Below are 18,417 nucleotides of genomic sequence, written 5' to 3'. Positions count from 1 at the left end.
CTAGGGTTTGGAGTTAGGTATCACGGACTCTTTATTGCTACTTTTGTACCTTTTTTTCATATAGAAAGATCAAATCCACATCAATAAAACAAGCTAAAATCTCAAAGGGAAAGCTATCACTTTCTCTTTTTTTCCCCTTCCCCCCTTTGAACTGGTTTCCACACAAATCCTCGGGCTTTGCTAGTTTGACACAAAAATCAAACAAAATCTACTTGGCTTCATGATTCTCCACTTTCATATTGTTTCTTTTGGTAACTTTTGTTTCCTTTCGTCTTGTTCTTTTTCTCGCTTCTGTAATTTACTTTTTACTCATCGTATTAAAAGTAGAGAAAATTAAAGTAGATAAAGAATAATTAATATTTTGGGGTCCCCTACTTAGCTTTAGAAGGCAATAATAAGATCATGATTTCTTGTAAGAAGCACCAACCAATCACAAAGCGTTACGCAATGAGACTCATGCAAAAGTATCATATACGTTCAACAATGGTAAACGTGTCATGCACGAACGTGCTTTTTTTACAATCTGTATTTTAGGTGTAACATTGTACGGACGCGTAATCCATGCGCGTGTAACTTGTTAGAGTAATCTTAGTTACAAGGTTTTTATTTTTGTGTGCGAATCTTAGTTACAAGTTGCAACTTCTATTTTTACTTAGGAGAGTAGTTTAATTAGTGTCTGCTATTTCAATATGCTTTGTTTGGTTTAATGATTTAAAAACAGAATGAAATTTAAGCGAATCATTGAATATTCAAACACGGTATGTATGTATGTACACATTAGTGTGAACTAATAGTAGACTTAAATACACTAGTCGCATCTGCCACAAAACTGCGAATGTTAATCTCCTTTAGATATATAAGAGATCTACCACACATCGATCAAGAATTGAACCCTGGACAAACGGCTAACAAATTCAATATCTACCATTTATATATCACACTAAGTTGGTCTGGTCCCCTATTTTAACTGTACTTTATTTTGAAATCTAAAATTTTGGTATTTGTTTAACAAATTTCTGAATTTCTTTCCATAGCTTATTTGAGGTTTATTTTTTATGTATCATATTTTATTAATGATGTGAAATTATATTTGATGATTTGACGTTGTTGATTTGGACTAGAAATCATGTTACATTTTTTGTTTAGTTTCATTGATCAAATGTAAACGTATTTTTTTAAATGTAATTTTATTTTTGATGGTGGTCGGGGTTTAAGCTTCATACCTTACATATATTATGCATTGTTTCTGCCGACTAGTTAAGCTCACTGTAACTTTTAAATGTAATTTAACATCATTAATGAATATAGGACATCATAAAAAAAAAACTTTAAAATGGGTTGCCGAAAAGATCCTAAAATTTGGGAAATATATTAATTTAAGACTTTTTTGTTTTTTGGAGCAATAATTTAAGACTTAATATTAGTATTATTTTCCTTACAATTAATGTGAGGAAACAACTCCAAATGACCTCGAACAGGGTCGTCCTAAGTGATACATGCAATGATATACTCATAATTTAAAATGTTTGTTCAACAACCATATGAGACAATTGGGAACATAGTACACAAACACAAAATCATAAAATATTGCATTGAAACGTGTGAGTGTTGCTTTTGTGGTGAAAATCTTTTACCAAATAGTTTGTTGACTGTTTTATTTTAAACTAAATTATGGTTCCAGTTAAATAAAACATAGTTTTGATGACTTTTATACGAGTTGAACTTCCATATACGTACCCTATGCATGCAACTTCTTCTCTTAGTATATAAGATTGCTGGATTGAGTAGTTCTAGGTGATGTCTTGCAAAATCAGCCTTCCTTTTTTTCATTTTTTCTAGTGTCTCCATGTTGAAGCACGTGATTATCTTCTTTTGTTGGAAGAAGAATATTATCAATATTTTGTCAAAAATAAAAAGAATTTGAATTGTTTGAAAATATGCTTTTGAGTTATAAAATATACTTCAAAAGCAGAGCTTCTTTTTCAACCATGCATGGAAGACTATTGGCAATGGCATCAATTCTGATTTTGTTCATTTGGTTACAATCCATGCATACTCAATTTTTGATAAGATTGTGTTTGTATGCCAAATGAGATTTAACTTTACGGGACTCTGCTCTATTCATGTTCCCCCCATAAAAGAATATTCTACTTTTCATAACTGAATATAAAAAATACAAAGAGCATAGTTAATTTGACTTGAATAGTAGATATTCATGCTTGTTGAATGAAAGAATTGATTCTTTGGTTTTGTACTATTGGGAACATGTGGTTCTTCTGCAAACAACTATTAATGGTTATAGGGATAGTCCAAACGGTAAAGTAGTTTTTTTGAAACATGACTTTGGAAAGAAAAAAAATGATAATATTTGACTCAACATTGTCATATTTGTGCTTATTAAGCTGAGTAAGAAGTGTTTAATAGTCCTTTGTTTGTCACATCGCCTTTTTTGAAACGGAACTTGACATTAGAGACTAAACATAATGAAAATAGACTTTTGGAAGTACAAAAACATTTATAGGGATCAAAATAAAATAAAAAAACTTTATATTTAAACATAAACTCAAATAAATAAGTAAATAAATAAAGTGTTTGATATTTGCAGCAAGGGATGATATTGATTGCTTCAAACAAGAAGGGATGATATTTAAGGATTATAATTAAAAATATGGGTTGTTTTAATTTTATGACCATTTTTAAGGAGGACTTATGATGTGTGTGTGTATGAAAAAGGTAGATTTTATTTATAATTAGAAGTAGGGTCATGTTAACTTGTGCCCTTAGGGCACATGTTAAGCAACATAAATAGAGCAATTTTGCATTGGAAAACACAATATAACAACTTTTAAGAAGTTGAATGCACGTCTTTTGATATGTGTATTTCTATAATGAGTATCTTAACATGTGCCTTGAGGGCACAAGTTAACATTAGCCTTAGAGGTATTAGAAAGTCATTTTTATTTATTAAATTATTGAGTTAAGTATGTTTTTGTCGGTTTTCACAATTTTTCAACTTTAGTCTCTACATAAATTTTATTTAGTTTTTGTCTCTCTTGTACTTTTATTTTTAGTTCCTAGACGTTTTGTTGGATATTTATTTAAAATAAGGATCAAAATTGAATGAAATTTATGTTTAGAATAACTTTGATGATCGGGATTTTACTAACACTAAAAATATACTTTAGTCAATAATCTATTAGAATAATTTTACTACATAAAAGTACATTTAAATTTGTCCAATGCATACCGATAAATCTAGCTATGCCTTACATTTGATAATCACCTTTTCAATAGTGATAAGAATACTTTTTCTCTAACACTCTCTCACGCTTATTTTTTATATATAACTCAATTTTATAGTATATGACTTACATAATAAAAGATAAGTGTAAAAAGAAGTAAAGAAAAAGTGTTCCTAACTCTCCCCTCTCACTCTCATCAAAGAATATTATTGATTTTGATATTTTTCACCATAATAAGTCTATTTAGGGTGCATGATGCTTAAAGTAATTTGAGAATTTTTTTAAAATGTGGGGGTATATTCATTAAGTATGCGTATCCCCATCAAAATTCATATTTAAGTTACTGTTGATAGAATCCTGCTCTTTACCCAAACAGTTTCGCTCATTCCCAAAGTAAAAGTCGAAAATGCCTCTACGCAACTTAACTTGCGCAAAATCGCAATTGAAAAAATAAAAAAAAAAAATCGACACTTATTCTGAATGTTACTAAACTTTGTACATCATCTATATGTATTTTTATAGAGGTGTCTATAAAGTTTCGTAGCATTTCAACTAAGTTTTGATTTATTTTGATTTTTCGACCGAACCATGCAAAATCCCAATTTTTTTCCAAGTTCGAGTCCGAAAAAGTGTCCTAGAGGTTGAACTTTTTCATGATTTTTTGCACTCATGTTTAGAAAAAAAAAAATAACTTCTCCCACAAAAAAATTGAATTTTTCGACAAGGGACAGATTAAATATGAATTTTTAACGCGCCTAAAACTTAAGACACGAAAACATCAAAACATCAACCTAAAAATTGAATTTTGAGCTTTTTTTGTAGACACCTCTATAAAAATACATATAGAGGATCTGCAAATTTTCGTAGTATTTCGAATAATCCTCAATTTATTTTGAATTTTTTACTGAAACGCGTAAAATCGCAATATTTTTCCAACTGCGCGTCCGGAAAAGTTAAATAGAGGTTGAATTTTTTCATTATTTTTTGCACACATATTAAGAACATAAAAAATACATTTCCCGCAAAAAAATTAGGATTTTTCGACAACGGATGGATTAAATATGAATTTTTAATGCGCCAATAACTCAAGAAACCAAAACAATAAAACGTCGACCTAGAAATTAAATTTTGAGCTGATTTTTTGCAGAAAGCTCTAAAAAAATATGTAGAGAGGGTCTGTAAAGTTTTGTAGAATTCTGAAAAAGTTTCGATTTATTTTGATTTTTCGACCAAAAGGAGTAAAATCACAACTGGAACTGCACTTAAGTGCAGCAAAGCCAGAGGCAGTTAACTGCCTCTGGAGCCAACAGTAGTTAACTGCTGCCGGATATGCCAGCGGTAGTTAACTACCACTGGGGTAAATTCGTAACTTCCATGTGTTATTATGAACATTTTGATGTCAAAACATCAATTTTCTAAATTGTTTATGATAAATGCTAATAGATGTCCTTAAGACACTTATTAAGAAGTTTAAAATAAAAACTTTATTTTAAACATCGTACCTTCAACATATTCAAACAACAAAAGGTAACTCTCTATGCATAAATTTTATCAATCATTTCTTATTTTAAATCCTTATTAACAAGTGCCCTTAAGACACATTTGTTAGCATGACCCATTATCTATTAGAGTTTCTTCTATTGGCCAATATCATATTCTTGCTAAGTGTCTAAGTCATGAAGTCTAAGTTTTTTTCTGGTCAACATGCAGTATTATAGTTTGTGTTTCCATGAAACAAATGTAAACCGGATAACATTCCATAAGTTTTTCAGCATTAATTTTGAAACCGGAATACTTCGAATCTAGTTTCTTGGAAAGTTTTGTGAACCCGACAATTCAGTTTGCGTTTAAAATTTTACTCTCTTTTGCTCTTGGAAAATTTGAAAAACTCAAGAGAAAAATGTTAAAATGAGATAGGTAGTTTATAGATGTTGGCATAATGGGAAGTTTTTAAGAAAAATGTAGGGAGTGAAGATATAAATATAGAGGTGTGGGATAGATTTGTCCGGCCTGTATTGCATATAGCATGACTACAACCGGATATTGGGCTTTGCCCATGTACAATATCGCCATGCTTCTTTGAAAGCTATGTAGAAGATTTTACAATCCACACCCCCTATTCTAATTAAACAGCCCGACAATTTAAAAAACTACAAAAACCCAGAACGTTTTTATATTTCACTTTTTGAATTTTCATGAACATTCTTTTTTAAATTCTAGTAAATTTTATTCATTAATACAATATGTACTTATTTTATACAATATGATCGGGTTTTGGACGCTCGATTTTGAACGATAAAATATTTGGAGTTCGATCGTTTTGGCTCGGTTTCTTTCTGAACATAGAAAAAGAAAATCAAAGCAAATAATTGCTTTCGTTGAATCTTTGTGTTCGTCAAATCATTGATCTCTTCGTCATGTACATGTTTTTAATACCTTTTCGATCTTTATGTATATGTTACTATCATAAGTTTTAGCTAGTTGTAGGCACTAATTAAATAGATTGTTATTTTAAACGATTAGGTGTTGATGTATTGAATTTCTTAAGTAACTAAACAATTTCTTGTACTTTTATTTTTGTTCATTTGTTTAGCTAAGCAGCTTGATTGTTTGAAGTGGGTCACTTCGATGACAGTTACATACTCATTGATGTGGAACTAACTCATGGAAAAATGCAAAATTTATGTTTGTCATCGCCTCGATGTAGGATTGGCTCGTCTAACTTATTAGTGTAATAAAAATATTTCTGTCTTCTTGTAATAGATGTCTTCTGTCTCATAAGTTCTAGCTCAACTGGCAAAAATATCAAAATTGTTATGCTGGATGTCATGATCGGAATTCGAACCCCTGTACCTCCACTTTGTGTGTGAGCTTATGATGGTTTTGCCATCTCGTCTATCTACCCAAAAAAAAATGTCTTCTTTCATATTTTATCATGTCTCAAATTATTAGTCCTTTTTATAATACAAATAAAATATATTTTTTTCACTAACATATCATTATCTATTACATTTTGATCATTTATAGCTATTCCACTAACTATAATTAATAAACTTATTTTAGTAAATGGTACATATTTTGCTATTAAACAATCCTCGATCCAAGTCGATATAAAATGATGGAAGGCAAGATTTGGGACACATGATTAGGTTATTCTCGTTGTGGTAAACCATAATTATTTGGTGATCATTTTTGTATGAAAGGCCAACTGTGAAACCATGACATCATAAACTAGGTACAATTTAGATTAATTATGACCTTATCTAGTGTGTGTGTATATATATATATATATATATATATATATATATATATATATATATATATATATATATATATATATATATATATATATAAAACCTGCCGCCGTTACAACGGGAATAACCTAATATGTTTAGAGTCCAAAACGGTGGCAAATGGAAATTTTGAGGGCGCGAAAAACGACTTTGGTGGAAAATAAATTCTCCGAATAAGTGGTAGTTGGTTTTGATTCATTGATTTGGCCCCAAAAAAAAAAAATATAAACAAACCAATTTGTTCAGTTTGGATTGGATATTTGGATTCATCATATCATTTGTTTGATTTTTATATCACTACTTTTTTTGAGCAAATTTTATATCTCTGCTTACATCTTTTCGGTCTGATTTATGACAAATGCTAACTTATGTTCTTAAGGGCACGTGTTAAGAAACTCATAATAGAAATATATGTATCAAAAGTTTTGCATTCAACTTTTTAAAAGTTAAACTCACAATAGAAATAAAGAAATAATATTTGTACAACTATTTTCCAACAATTTTTGTGACAGTTTTTTCTTTCATACTCACATTATATTTTTAGTTTCATTTTTTATTACTTTAGTTTTCGTGCAATACATAATTTTCGTTAAAAAAATATGATTGTCCATTTGATTGTCAAATTAATTGATGTTCAAATAACACTATATAAGTATATGACATAATGCACAAGAGTCTCTCCTCTCATCGTACATGGCAATTAATTCCACACACTCAATTAAATTTATGAAGAAAATTCAATATAGTGGGGATTTAAGTGGGACATGATGTTGGATGTTTGTCCTCAAATTTATTTCTCAGTCCAACACAAGTAAGCACACGTGGGAAAGAGAAATGCAAGTTGTAGAAGTTGTTGCCACCACTTTAACTTAGCAAAATCTAATGTCACAGTACTGTCACTTGTGTTCGCGTGTGAATGAAAGAAGGAAACACACATAATCTATGTTCCATACTAGTACTAGTAAAAATCTCATGATGATGACTTCTGCTAAGCAATTGATTATATAAGCAATTGATTATATAAAATTGAGAAGAGTTATATTCACACTTTCTTTTTAACACATTTTCCTTCATTCATTTAATGAAATTCAAATGAAACTCATACTTTGTAAATAGATCTCATATAAAATGGTGAAGTCACCTAATAAAAAAATGAATGCTAAAGTGAATGTTAAAAAAAAAAATAGTATTTTTAACATTTTTCTTTAAAAAGTTGCTAATTTTTTTTTATCTCTAATAAACATGATCGAGATAAAACCGTCCAATACTCTTGATATTAATCTTTCAAAATTTAACATGTAAAACTAAAAATTATAATTATCAAAACAAAAATGCTTTCCCTAAAGTGCTTTCCCTAAAAAAAAAAAAAACATTTAAAGTGCTTTCCCTAAAAAAAAAAAACATTTAAAGTGCTGAAAAAAATGCTACACCAAAGTTTTTCCCTATATACATGCGTGTGTAGGTGTTTAATATAAAAAAAATTGATCGAATAAAAAATAGCAAAATTGTAAATTAACTTGAGCTGAATTGTCAAAATTAAATATAACAATGAAACAAAAAAAAAACTACCAATAAACTAAACAATAGACTCAAATGGTTAATGAGCTTGACAAAAAACGTTTTTGTTTAGAATAACCGAGTTTAATTTATAGGTGAAACAATTCTCAGTCAGACTTTGCTTACATCCTGACCGAATTTCAAATTATCAAGTTATCTTTTCCAAAGAACCGAGAGTTAACAAAAAAAAAAAACTACCAATACATGGTACTACCTTCGTCCCTATATATAAGACCCTTTTGCTAAAATCATGGGAATTAAGAAAGTTGATATTTGTATTAAAGTTGTTTGTAAATACTATTGATTTTACAATTTTATCCTTAAGAGAGAGAGTTGGTGTATGTTTTCATATGTTATTTATTGCTGATTGAAGAAAAAGATGTATAATAAATAGGGACATGTATGTAAAGAAATAATTAATGCAGTTGGAAATAACAAATGAGTCTTATAAAAAGGGACAAAAAAAAATTCTCAAAAGGGTTTTATAATTAGGGACGGAGGTAATATCTTTTATAAATACAGGGTGTAGATCAAATATTAATATCGGGGATGGGTAACTCACTTGAAGAGTTAAGAGATTAAAGGAGTTAATGAGTTAAAAGTTTAGGATTTAAATCCTAATAAGGGAGAAAATACTAACGAATATGAATTTTGCCTCATAAATGAGGTATATTTATATCCTAGAACCTCGGACAATTCATTAAATTCGAGTTACAAGCCAATAACTAAAGATTTCTAAGAGTTTGTAACAACTATCTCTGACTGCAGAGGGCGCACGCTCGTGCTTGCCTTCAAAGCTGTTGAAATTCTGCAAACTGGGAAGGGCACACGGACGTGCTAGATAGTCGCACGAACCGTGCTCAACTCTCAACAATTTTGTCTGGTTTTTCTTCAAACAAAGCGCACGGTCGTGTGCCCTTTTCAACATTTGAAAATTCTTCCCTTTCTTCATTATTTTATCCTGAAAATGAAAACTAATGATTTGTAGTAAATTAGCTCTAAAGCAAGACCAAAATTCCATATATATTATTGAACTCAAATGCTAAAAACACCATAAACTATAACTTACCATAAACTATAAACTAATGCTATTTATGTGTTATTGATGTTATTTATATTTATAATTTAAATTAACGACGACTCTTATCAATATTTTGTATTTTTTTTAATACTCTAATTTTACTGGGACGACCGTGGGTTTGATACGATAATGTGAATTTTAACAAAAATAAAATAAAATTAAAGAGTGTGTTAAAAGTGCATGTTAGACACAAATAATGCCAGCACTCCTTATTGTTTAGACTCACACATTTAACTACGAAGACGTGAAGAATTCGAGTTCACACACATCATAGTCAGAATATATCAACGTATTTACCAGGTGTGTTTGCAATGCATATTAGTTCAATTTTGAGGATAAAAATCATCATAACCAAAATAAAAAAACACATGCGATTTAGTTTGGTTTAATTGACTTTTAAAATAAAAACCGAATCAAACCTTCGGTTGTTGTGGTTATTTATGATGTATTACAATTTCTTGTTGTCAACATGAAATCAAGTTAAAAAGTTAAAAACAACTTATTTTCAACCATGTTTCAAATTTTATCCAACATTACTATTTCATTTTTGTTTAACAGTGTTGTATTAAATAGAACAAAAAACGTACACAAAAAAACAACCACAATATGAAATGCAAAATACTAAAGTTTTATAATTATTTACAAGTTTCCATCAAGTTTTCTATGAAAAATGGATCGGATACATCCAATCCAAATTCAATTTTTTATTGGATTGATTCAATTTTAAACACGCACTCCCTCCGTCCTAAATTGTAAGAAAAAAAAATCACACTTATTAAGAAAATTAAAGTATAAGGATTTGAAGTATAGTTTTTTTGTGTTTTCTTTGAAATAAGTTTTATAGAAAGATGTAAAAACAATTTTCATTGACTATTGATTATGGAAAAAATGAAAGGAGAGAAAATTAAATATAATTTGCATTTAATTTCATGAGAATAAACAAAAAAAAATTCTTGAAAAAGATGGTAAAAGAAAAGATTAAATAGAATAAAAATTTACATTTTTTGCTTATATTTTGGACAAATAAAATGGGTTTTTTTACTTACATTTTGGACGGAAAGATTACAATACTTACAACCAATCGTAAATCTAGATGTCTAAACTATAAAAGAGTTGAGTGTACTAAAATGATAAAAACGATGTCGTTGAAATGGTCATTCCTCTTCTAACAAAAAAGTAGGAAGAAAATTTCAGATATCTTCTCTTAAACCAAACCAACATCTCTTCAACACACAAACCATCTTCCTCCAAGATCCGATCAGATCCATCCATTTCCACCTTCCATTTCCCCTCACTTTCTCTCTCTACCCCTTTCTCTCTCCAATTCACCCTTCAATTTTCCATTTCAACACATCTTCGAAAATTAGGGTTTCATCCAAAAATGCGACGGATCGTCACTCACGCATGAATCTCTGGTGCTGTTTATGGTTCAATCGAGAAGAAGAAGACAGAGAAGCTGTAATTCACGACGAAAGGTGTCAACTTGTTGAACCTGGTATGAACAACGACGACGAAGATATTTTCGGAAACGTTAATTCTGATGAAGATGAAGAAATTGAAGCTGGGAATTATGAGGAGAATTTTCGGAGAGAGTTTTTGATTGATGGGTTTAATTCCTGGCCTGCTGTACGGCGCTCGATCGGTGAAAGCAGCTCTGTTAGCGCCACTGTAATCCCGAATTCCGGTCCGGAAAGTCCTGTTGCTGATGAGAACCGTGATTCGTCTCATAAGCGTGCTAAGTTCTACAAGTGAGTGTAATTTTTTAATTTTTTAATAAAAATGCATTTTTTTTTATTTGGGTATGTTTATTTGCATTGTTACGAGAAAATGTTGAATTGTTGTGAAATGAATTGAAAAGTGGTTAATTTTAGTGTAATGCAATGACGTTTGATGAATTTGATTGTGATGATTAATGTTTCCATTTTTTTGTATGAATTCTCTTTTTTAATATGACAAAAATTCATTTTTTGTAAATTATTTATGATAGAGCATTATGACATTGTTTGATCCATAGCTGACACCACTTATTGGGATAAGGCTTGGTTGGTGTTGTTGTTGTGAAATGTGCACATGCATTGTTATTAGAGAAGGTTGTTTTGTTGAGAAATGAAGTGAAAAGTGGCTAATTTTACTGAGTTTGATTGTGACGATTGATTAAGAAAAACTTTTTTTGTGAACTATGAAGATGATGATGTTTGACGGGTTTGATTGTGTTTTCTGCAGTGAGTGTAACTTTGATGATCTGGCGTCTACGAGCAAAGTGAACTACTCTATGGATTATGCAGATTTTGACGGTTCTATTCAGCCTAGTAATAATAATTGTTATGGCGATTTTGCGTTGGTGTGTGGTGGTGAGGATGGTAATGATGTGGAAGACGGTGGAGGGAATGATGATGACAATTCAGAACTTGAAGACCAAGAGATTGTTAGGATGGATCTTACAGATGATCTCTTGCATATGGTAAGAGACGGTGAAAGAACCATTTTTTATATCGGTATCATTTATGTGTATCTTGAATCATTTTTGTGTGTTATGATATTTGGGTTTGATAACAAAAGTTTCACTTTCTTTATTTGTGAAATTTAGGTCTTCTCATTTCTGGATCAGAACAATCTCTGCAGAGCTGCCAGAGTTTGTAAGCAGTGGCGGGCTGCCAGTACACATGAAGATTTTTGGAAGAGTTTGAATTTTGAAAATCGGGACATATCTGAAGAACAATGTGAGCTTGAGTATATGTTGTATTTTTTATGAATGTTTTTAGTTTTATGTTTTTTCAGCAAACCTTTTAACATTCAAGTTTTGGGTATTGGAAATCGTGGATTGTTATTTGTAAAACTTTTGCTTTTGTAAAACTATAAAACTTAACAAGCAAATGTGCTTATTCAAAGTTCAATGTGTAATTACAGTCGAGGACATGTGTAGGCGTTATCCGAATGCTACAGCATTGAGCATATCAGGACCTTCTATTTATTTGCTGGTCATGAAGGCAATCTCTTTGTTAAGGTAGGTATTTTGTGCGACTTCCCATTGAATCAAGCCAGCTTAGACTCCAGCTGATTTGTTTCATTCTTTTCAGGAATCTTGAGGTTTTAAAATTGGGAAGAGGACAGATAGGGGATGCTTTTTTTCTTGCTCTACCTGATTGTAATATGTTGAGAGAATTGAATATCAACGATTCCACACTTGGCAACAGTATTCAAGAGATATCTGTCGTCCATGAGAGACTGTGTCATCTTGAATTAACAAAATGTCGTGTCATGCGAATACAAGTCAGGTGAATATGCCTCAAACTTTGACCGACACATAGCTGTCATTTTATTGATACGATAAAAAGTGATGGTTTATTCTTTTTTTCAGGTGCCCGCAACTTAAAACCATGTCATTGAAGCGCAGTAACATGGCACAAGTTGTGCTTAATTGCCCTCTTCTGCTTGAACTTGATATAGGTTCTTGTCACAAACTTCCCGATGCTGCTATTCGTGCAGCTGCAACTTCATGCCCTCAACTAGTGAAGCTGGACATGCGTAATTGTTCTTGTGTCAGCGATGAAACACTGCGTGAAATAGCACAACATTGTCCTAATCTTGGTTTTCTTGATGCATCATACTGCCCAAACATATCTTTGGAGGTGTGCTTCAAACTGTATACTTAGTTTTTGCATATTTAAGATTGCATTTTGAACAAGAGTTTCTAGCTTTGTCTGACATGGTCACCTTTCTCTTTTAAGTCTGTTCGACTCCCAATGTTGACAATTCTAAGACTTCATAGCTGTGAGGGCATCACTTCTGCGTCAATGGCTGCAATAGCTCACAGTTCTATGTTGGAGGTATGTTATTTGTTCCAGATATTGGTATTAACGATGTGTCTGAATTCCCGAGTGTTAGGACGAGTACATGATATCACTGCCAATGCAGGTTTTGGAGCTTGACAATTGCAGTCTATTGACTTCGGTGTCGTTGGATCTTCCACGTTTGCAGAATATTAGATTGGTGTACTGTCGCAAGTATGTTTCTACTTCATTCTCTCTCCCCCAGAAAACACAAAATTCCATTATTGATATTTGTCATACTCTGTTGCCTGTGTACTTAATGTTTAAGAAAATATCCAATCCTTAATTTATCTGATTAATTTTTTGAATGGTTTCCTTGGCAGGTTAGCAGATTTGAACTTGAGAGCTATATCGCTTTCTTCTATACAAGTGTCTAACTGCTCTGTACTCCACCGGATCAATATCACTTCAAATTCACTTCAAGTATGTCGTGTAATCATGTCTTTTTTAACTCCACATTCTCATATTGTATAGTATAGCCCTCAATAATGACCTTTGTGGTTATGCAGAAATTAGCACTGCAAAAGCAGGATAGCTTAACTACATTAGCACTGCAATGCCAATCTTTACAAGAAGTGGATCTCTCTGAATGTGAATCATTGACAAACACTGTATGTGATGTTTTTAGTGACGGTGGAGGATGTCCCATGTTGAAATCACTAGTTCTTGATAATTGCGAGGTACATGAACATATATATTATTTTGGCATTTCTTGGATTCACTTTCTAAAATTTCATTATTCGTGAGCTATGTTAGTACTATATTTTGACAATTCAAATGGGTGTTTAAAGTTTTCCTACTCTTGATCCTTTCCACACAATTCTTACTGTATTTATAAGCGATATAATCAACTAATCTAGTTGTGCCACACTGCCATAACTTACTGATTGAAATTTTGCCCATGGTTTCTATAATACCAATGTACTTTTTTATGTTATATTGATAATTTCTCACTTGAAGTTTCTGAAATGGTATTTTTGGTATTCTGACAGAAATCGCAATAGCAGAAAGAATTGTTGAAATTCATGATTTAATTGAAGTAATTTCATGAATCATTTAGTTATTACAATATCAGTATTTGAATGAATCAATTTGATACTATTTACTTAATAAAAAATGTTTCAGCAGTGGGAAATAATTAACTTTCCTGTTTGTTGTATTTGTGACAGATTAGGTTTCTTTAAATTCCTGGTATTTTGTCGGTGAAATGTTTTATATTCGTATTAATGGTAACATTTTTTTTTTATCATATTCGGTGTTTGCTACATGTAGAGCTTGACTTCAGTTCGGTTCATCAGCACCTCGTTAGTCAGTCTCTCCCTTGGTGGTTGCCGAGCAGTTACTACTCTTGAGCTAACATGCCCTTATCTGGAGAAGGTCATATTGGATGGTTGTGATCATTTGGAAAATGCATCATTTTGCCCTGTAAGTGATACTGATATATTAGATGCTTCACAGTTCGATTTTTATGAGAGTAAATCTTTTATTTCCTCCCTATTGAGTGCTTCGATTATTATGAGCTGAAATATTTTATTTCTTCTTCCCTTTTGAGTTGATCATGTGAAGAAATATGCGAGAAATTAAAACTACAGAATAATAGGTTAACATCTTTTGCTTGTATTTATTTAGCTATCTGCACAGTTGAAGTAATAGCTTCATATATTTCATTCCTAGAGGAGGTTGTGTTAGGGCTTTGTAATTGGGACCACTGTTATTATCAGCATGTTAAGATACATTGGATTCATTTGAATAAACCTTAACCCAATAGATACAAATCGTTACTCATATCTATTGACCTTGAAGCTTAACACAAATCTCGATTCATTGTGGCGAGTCCCAACCTGCCCACTGAAATTTGTGTAACCAACTGCTTTTTATTGGCTGTGTGTAGCCAACCACTTTCTTAGTAAAGATTTGATAAGATTTGTAAAATAGGTCTTTTCCGATTCATTCATGATTTGAATCTCAATCTGATAGCTAAGCAACTTCCGTTTTTCATCTACTTCTCAGGTTGGTCTTCGGTCTCTCAATTTAGGGATATGCCCAAAATTAAACATACTCCGCATTGAAGCGATGTTAATGGTCTCACTTGAGTTGAAAGGATGTGGTGGACTGTCTGAAGCATCCCTTAATTGTCCTCTCTTGACATCACTGGATGCTTCCTTTTGCAGGTGATGCTTTATCTGCTAGTTTCTTGGTTATCCTGCTTATGTATGGAGTATGTACTGATTGTTGTTTTGAATTACAGCCAACTCACTGATGACTGCTTGTCTGCAACAACCCGTGCCTGTCCACTAATTGAGTCATTAATATTAATGTCCTGCCCATCGATTGGGTTAGATGGACTCTGTTCCCTGCATTGGCTCCCAAATTTAGCTCTGCTTGATTTATCATACACTTTCCTGGTGACTCTGCAGCCTGTTTTTGACTCTTGTAAACAACTAAAGGTAAAAAGCATCATATTTTAGTTTGCATATTTTTTACTGTCTTGCAAATTACAAATAGTATAATAATAGTGAAGAACCGCTCCTCCCATCCTCAAAACAAATCTACGGAAGTGAGGGTTATTTAGTTTAAATTTAAAAGACCTAGGAAAGTTATGATATTACCATACACGTACAAGTTTTGTGTCAATCTTGTGATTTAAATACTTATACTAGTGATTGGATACAGATGGGAATAATGTGAGATGTCCATTAGTTGTTTTTAACATAATAAAACTCTAAAATGCTTAGTAAATAAGAGCTTAAATAAAATGTCTATCCAAGTACTCATAGTCCTTTACTTTCACCCCTCTAATCTTTGTGAACATGAATTTGGTTATTTTCCCCTTTGTGTAATGTTATTTGGCTTTTATTAAAACATAACGTGGTAATAATGTTAATTGGTTCACTTATGAATGTACTGATGATAATTTGTTACTGATAGTTCACTTTATAATTAATTGTAATTTTTTTATTTTATGTTTTTGGAGTTCAAAAAAACCATTTATTTGATTTTTCATCAGAGTTCAAAAATATTTTATGTCTTCCTGAAACAATGAAGACACATAAACTAACAGGAAAATGGAGATAGAAGGGGATGGAAAAGAGAGTGAGAGGAAAAGTGGGTAAAACCAAGATTATTTTGTCTAAAGAAATAGAATGTTATTGCACACTTGCTTACTCATTTCTCGGTCCACAGATTATGGAATGATGTATGTTTGTATCATTATTCTCTTTTCCTTTTTCTGACGGTAACATTTTTGTTTCTTGAAGGTACTAAAGTTGCAGGCATGCAAATATCTCACCGACTCGTCGCTTGAACCTCTTTACAAGGGTGGTGCTTTACCAGCTCTTCAGGAGTTGGATTTGTCTTATGGAACTTTGTGTCAGAAAGCCATAGAAGAGCTTCTTTCTTGTTGCACTCACCTTACACGTGTGAGTTTAAACGGCTGTGTGAATATGCATGATTTAAACTGGGGGCACAGTCAAGGGAAGTTTCCTGAGTTACCTGGCATAAGCATCCTATCCATTGCAACTTCCTACGAAAACAACCATGTGTCAAATGAGCAACCCACCCGATTACTTCAGAACCTCAACTGCGTGGGTTGTCCAAATATTAGGAAGGTTTTCATTCCATCAACAGCACACTGTTCCCATTTATTATTTTTAAACCTTTCTCTGTCAGCTAATTTGAAGGAGGTTGATGTAGCTTGTCTCAATCTATGCTGGCTTAATCTAAGGTATTGTTCGCCCCTCAAAAGAATGTGGATCGGTTTCTGACCTCATAACAAATTATAATGTTTTGACTTATTTCTTCAGCAACTGTTCCTCATTGGAAGTTTTGAAGCTAGAGTGTCCGAGATTGACCAATCTATTCCTTCAGGTTATCATTCTTATCTGCAATTTAAATTTATCCACACACATCATAATTGTTGTTTCTTGCAAACATATCATATTGTTCTAAATATACTTCAAAATTTATTGTGGTATTATGTTTTTTCATATTTTTTGCATGAAAGATGCTAGAAACACATTATCAGACACATTCTATTGTATATACTCTATTATTGGGTGAAATTCACGAGTCCTACCACTTAGGAAATGGTTCCCAGTTTCAACATAATAGAGATTGAGACTTGCATGGTTAATGATTTATTGAGACTCAACAAGTGAATTTTACCAAATAGGAGTGTGTCTGTGTTGGAAAGAATGCGTGAAGATCGTATTGCTAGCATTGCCTTCACTGCATTACAATTTAGAATTTACAACTGTCGGAAAGAATGTGTTAAAATTTTATTGCTAGCATTGCTTTTTTCTGCATTACATTTTATAGCTGTCATTGGCTATCATTATCTTTTTAGAAAATTATACGGTAGTGTTTTTGTCCCGATCTTTTGGCTGGTTTATCCGTCTGCTTTTTAAGAATGGGCTGTATACATTTTTCTTAAAAATTTAGGGTATGGGGTTGACCTCTGTCCTTCACCTAAAATAAATGTGACATTTGATATTCTTCAAATTATTTGAGGATTTTTTATTTTTTTTAAATTGTATTGACTTAACTTTAGTCATTCTTGCAACCCATCCTTTGATTCATTGTTGTGTTACTAGTTATTTGCTTTCTTATATGTTTGTTCGTGTTTGGACAATTTGGTTTTTTTAGGCGTGCAATATTGACGAGGAGGCTGTTGAAGCTGCTATATCAAAATGTACTATGTTGGAGACTCTTGATGTTCGCTTCTGTCCTAAGGTGAGAGCAAATGCATATAATATTTTGAAATGTTGATTTCGGTTCAAATGAACCTTTATTTTGCATATGGTTGTTGCTTGGGATGTTCTTCAATCATTTATGGGATATTTTATGGTGCTTTGCAGATAAGCTCAGCGAGTATGGGAAAATTTCGTGCAGCATGTTCTGGTTTGAAGCGTATATACAGCAGCTTGTCAACTTCATCAGTATGATTTATAATCTATGATGTTTTGTGGTGCTTGTTCACTTGGAGAGAAGGCACACTTGGCAATAAATCGGGTTATTCCTAATGTATTGTAAATTGTTATCTTTTATATTGTTGTGTTTGTTTGGCATATAGAAATGAGGTTATCTTCATGCATTGCCACAATAAGTTTTTGATGTTTTAATTGTTGTAAATTTTACATTTCAATTTGTTGCTGCATAGTTTATTCTGAAGTGTTCTGAAGAATAGGTGTTTGTTTGATCCTTGATATACATTTTATGCTGTAATATTGACATTTACATTTTGAAGAATAGATGCTTGTTTGAACTTGCATTTTACGATGCATGCGGCAGCGTATTGACATTTATAGTTTGATGTTTCCTGTTTCTTTAACATGAATGCACGTTTACAATTATATTTTGATGAAACTTTCATATATGCACAAGATCAAATTGAACATTTTATTTATAACGTTAAC

At 31.8% G+C, this 18,417-nt stretch overlaps 1 protein-coding gene across 1 annotated transcript; it reads left to right on the top strand.

Annotated features, from left to right (window-relative positions):
- Positions 1-10,305: 10,305 nt before the first annotated feature.
- On the top strand, positions 10,306-18,280 carry LOC146952311 (F-box/LRR-repeat protein 15-like). Its single transcript, XM_085700848.1, has 17 exons — positions 10,306-10,921; positions 11,397-11,634; positions 11,761-11,893; positions 12,081-12,177; positions 12,251-12,448; positions 12,532-12,802; positions 12,902-13,000; positions 13,089-13,177; positions 13,327-13,426; positions 13,513-13,683; positions 14,276-14,428; positions 15,014-15,174; positions 15,252-15,450; positions 16,261-16,727; positions 16,807-16,870; positions 17,648-17,734; positions 17,860-18,280. Exons 1-17 carry the CDS (start codon positions 10,578-10,580, stop codon positions 17,944-17,946), a joined length of 2,958 nt encoding a protein of 985 aa, XP_085556974.1. The 5' UTR covers positions 10,306-10,577; the 3' UTR covers positions 17,947-18,280.
- Positions 18,281-18,417: the final 137 nt, after the last annotated feature.

The sequence above is a fragment of the Medicago sativa genome, chromosome 1 (genome assembly GCF_051527215.1).
Source record: "Medicago sativa cultivar Bolivia chromosome 1, Bolivia_mono, whole genome shotgun sequence".
NCBI classification, from domain to species: Eukaryota; Viridiplantae; Streptophyta; class Magnoliopsida; order Fabales; family Fabaceae; genus Medicago; species Medicago sativa.
This window is presented reverse-complemented; position numbering and strand designations above follow the sequence as displayed.

Excerpts from the sequence above, each read along its gene's own strand:
- LOC146952311 (XM_085700848.1), top strand. The coding sequence starts at position 10,578 with ATGAATCTCTGGTGCTGTTTATGGTTCAATCGAGAAGAAGAAGACAGA. Across the intron at positions 13,001-13,088 it reads CTCACAGTTCTATGTTGGAG|GTTTTGGAGCTTGACAATTG; the intron begins GTATGTTATTTG and ends CTGCCAATGCAG. Across the intron at positions 13,684-14,275 it reads TAGTTCTTGATAATTGCGAG|AGCTTGACTTCAGTTCGGTT; the intron begins GTACATGAACAT and ends TGCTACATGTAG.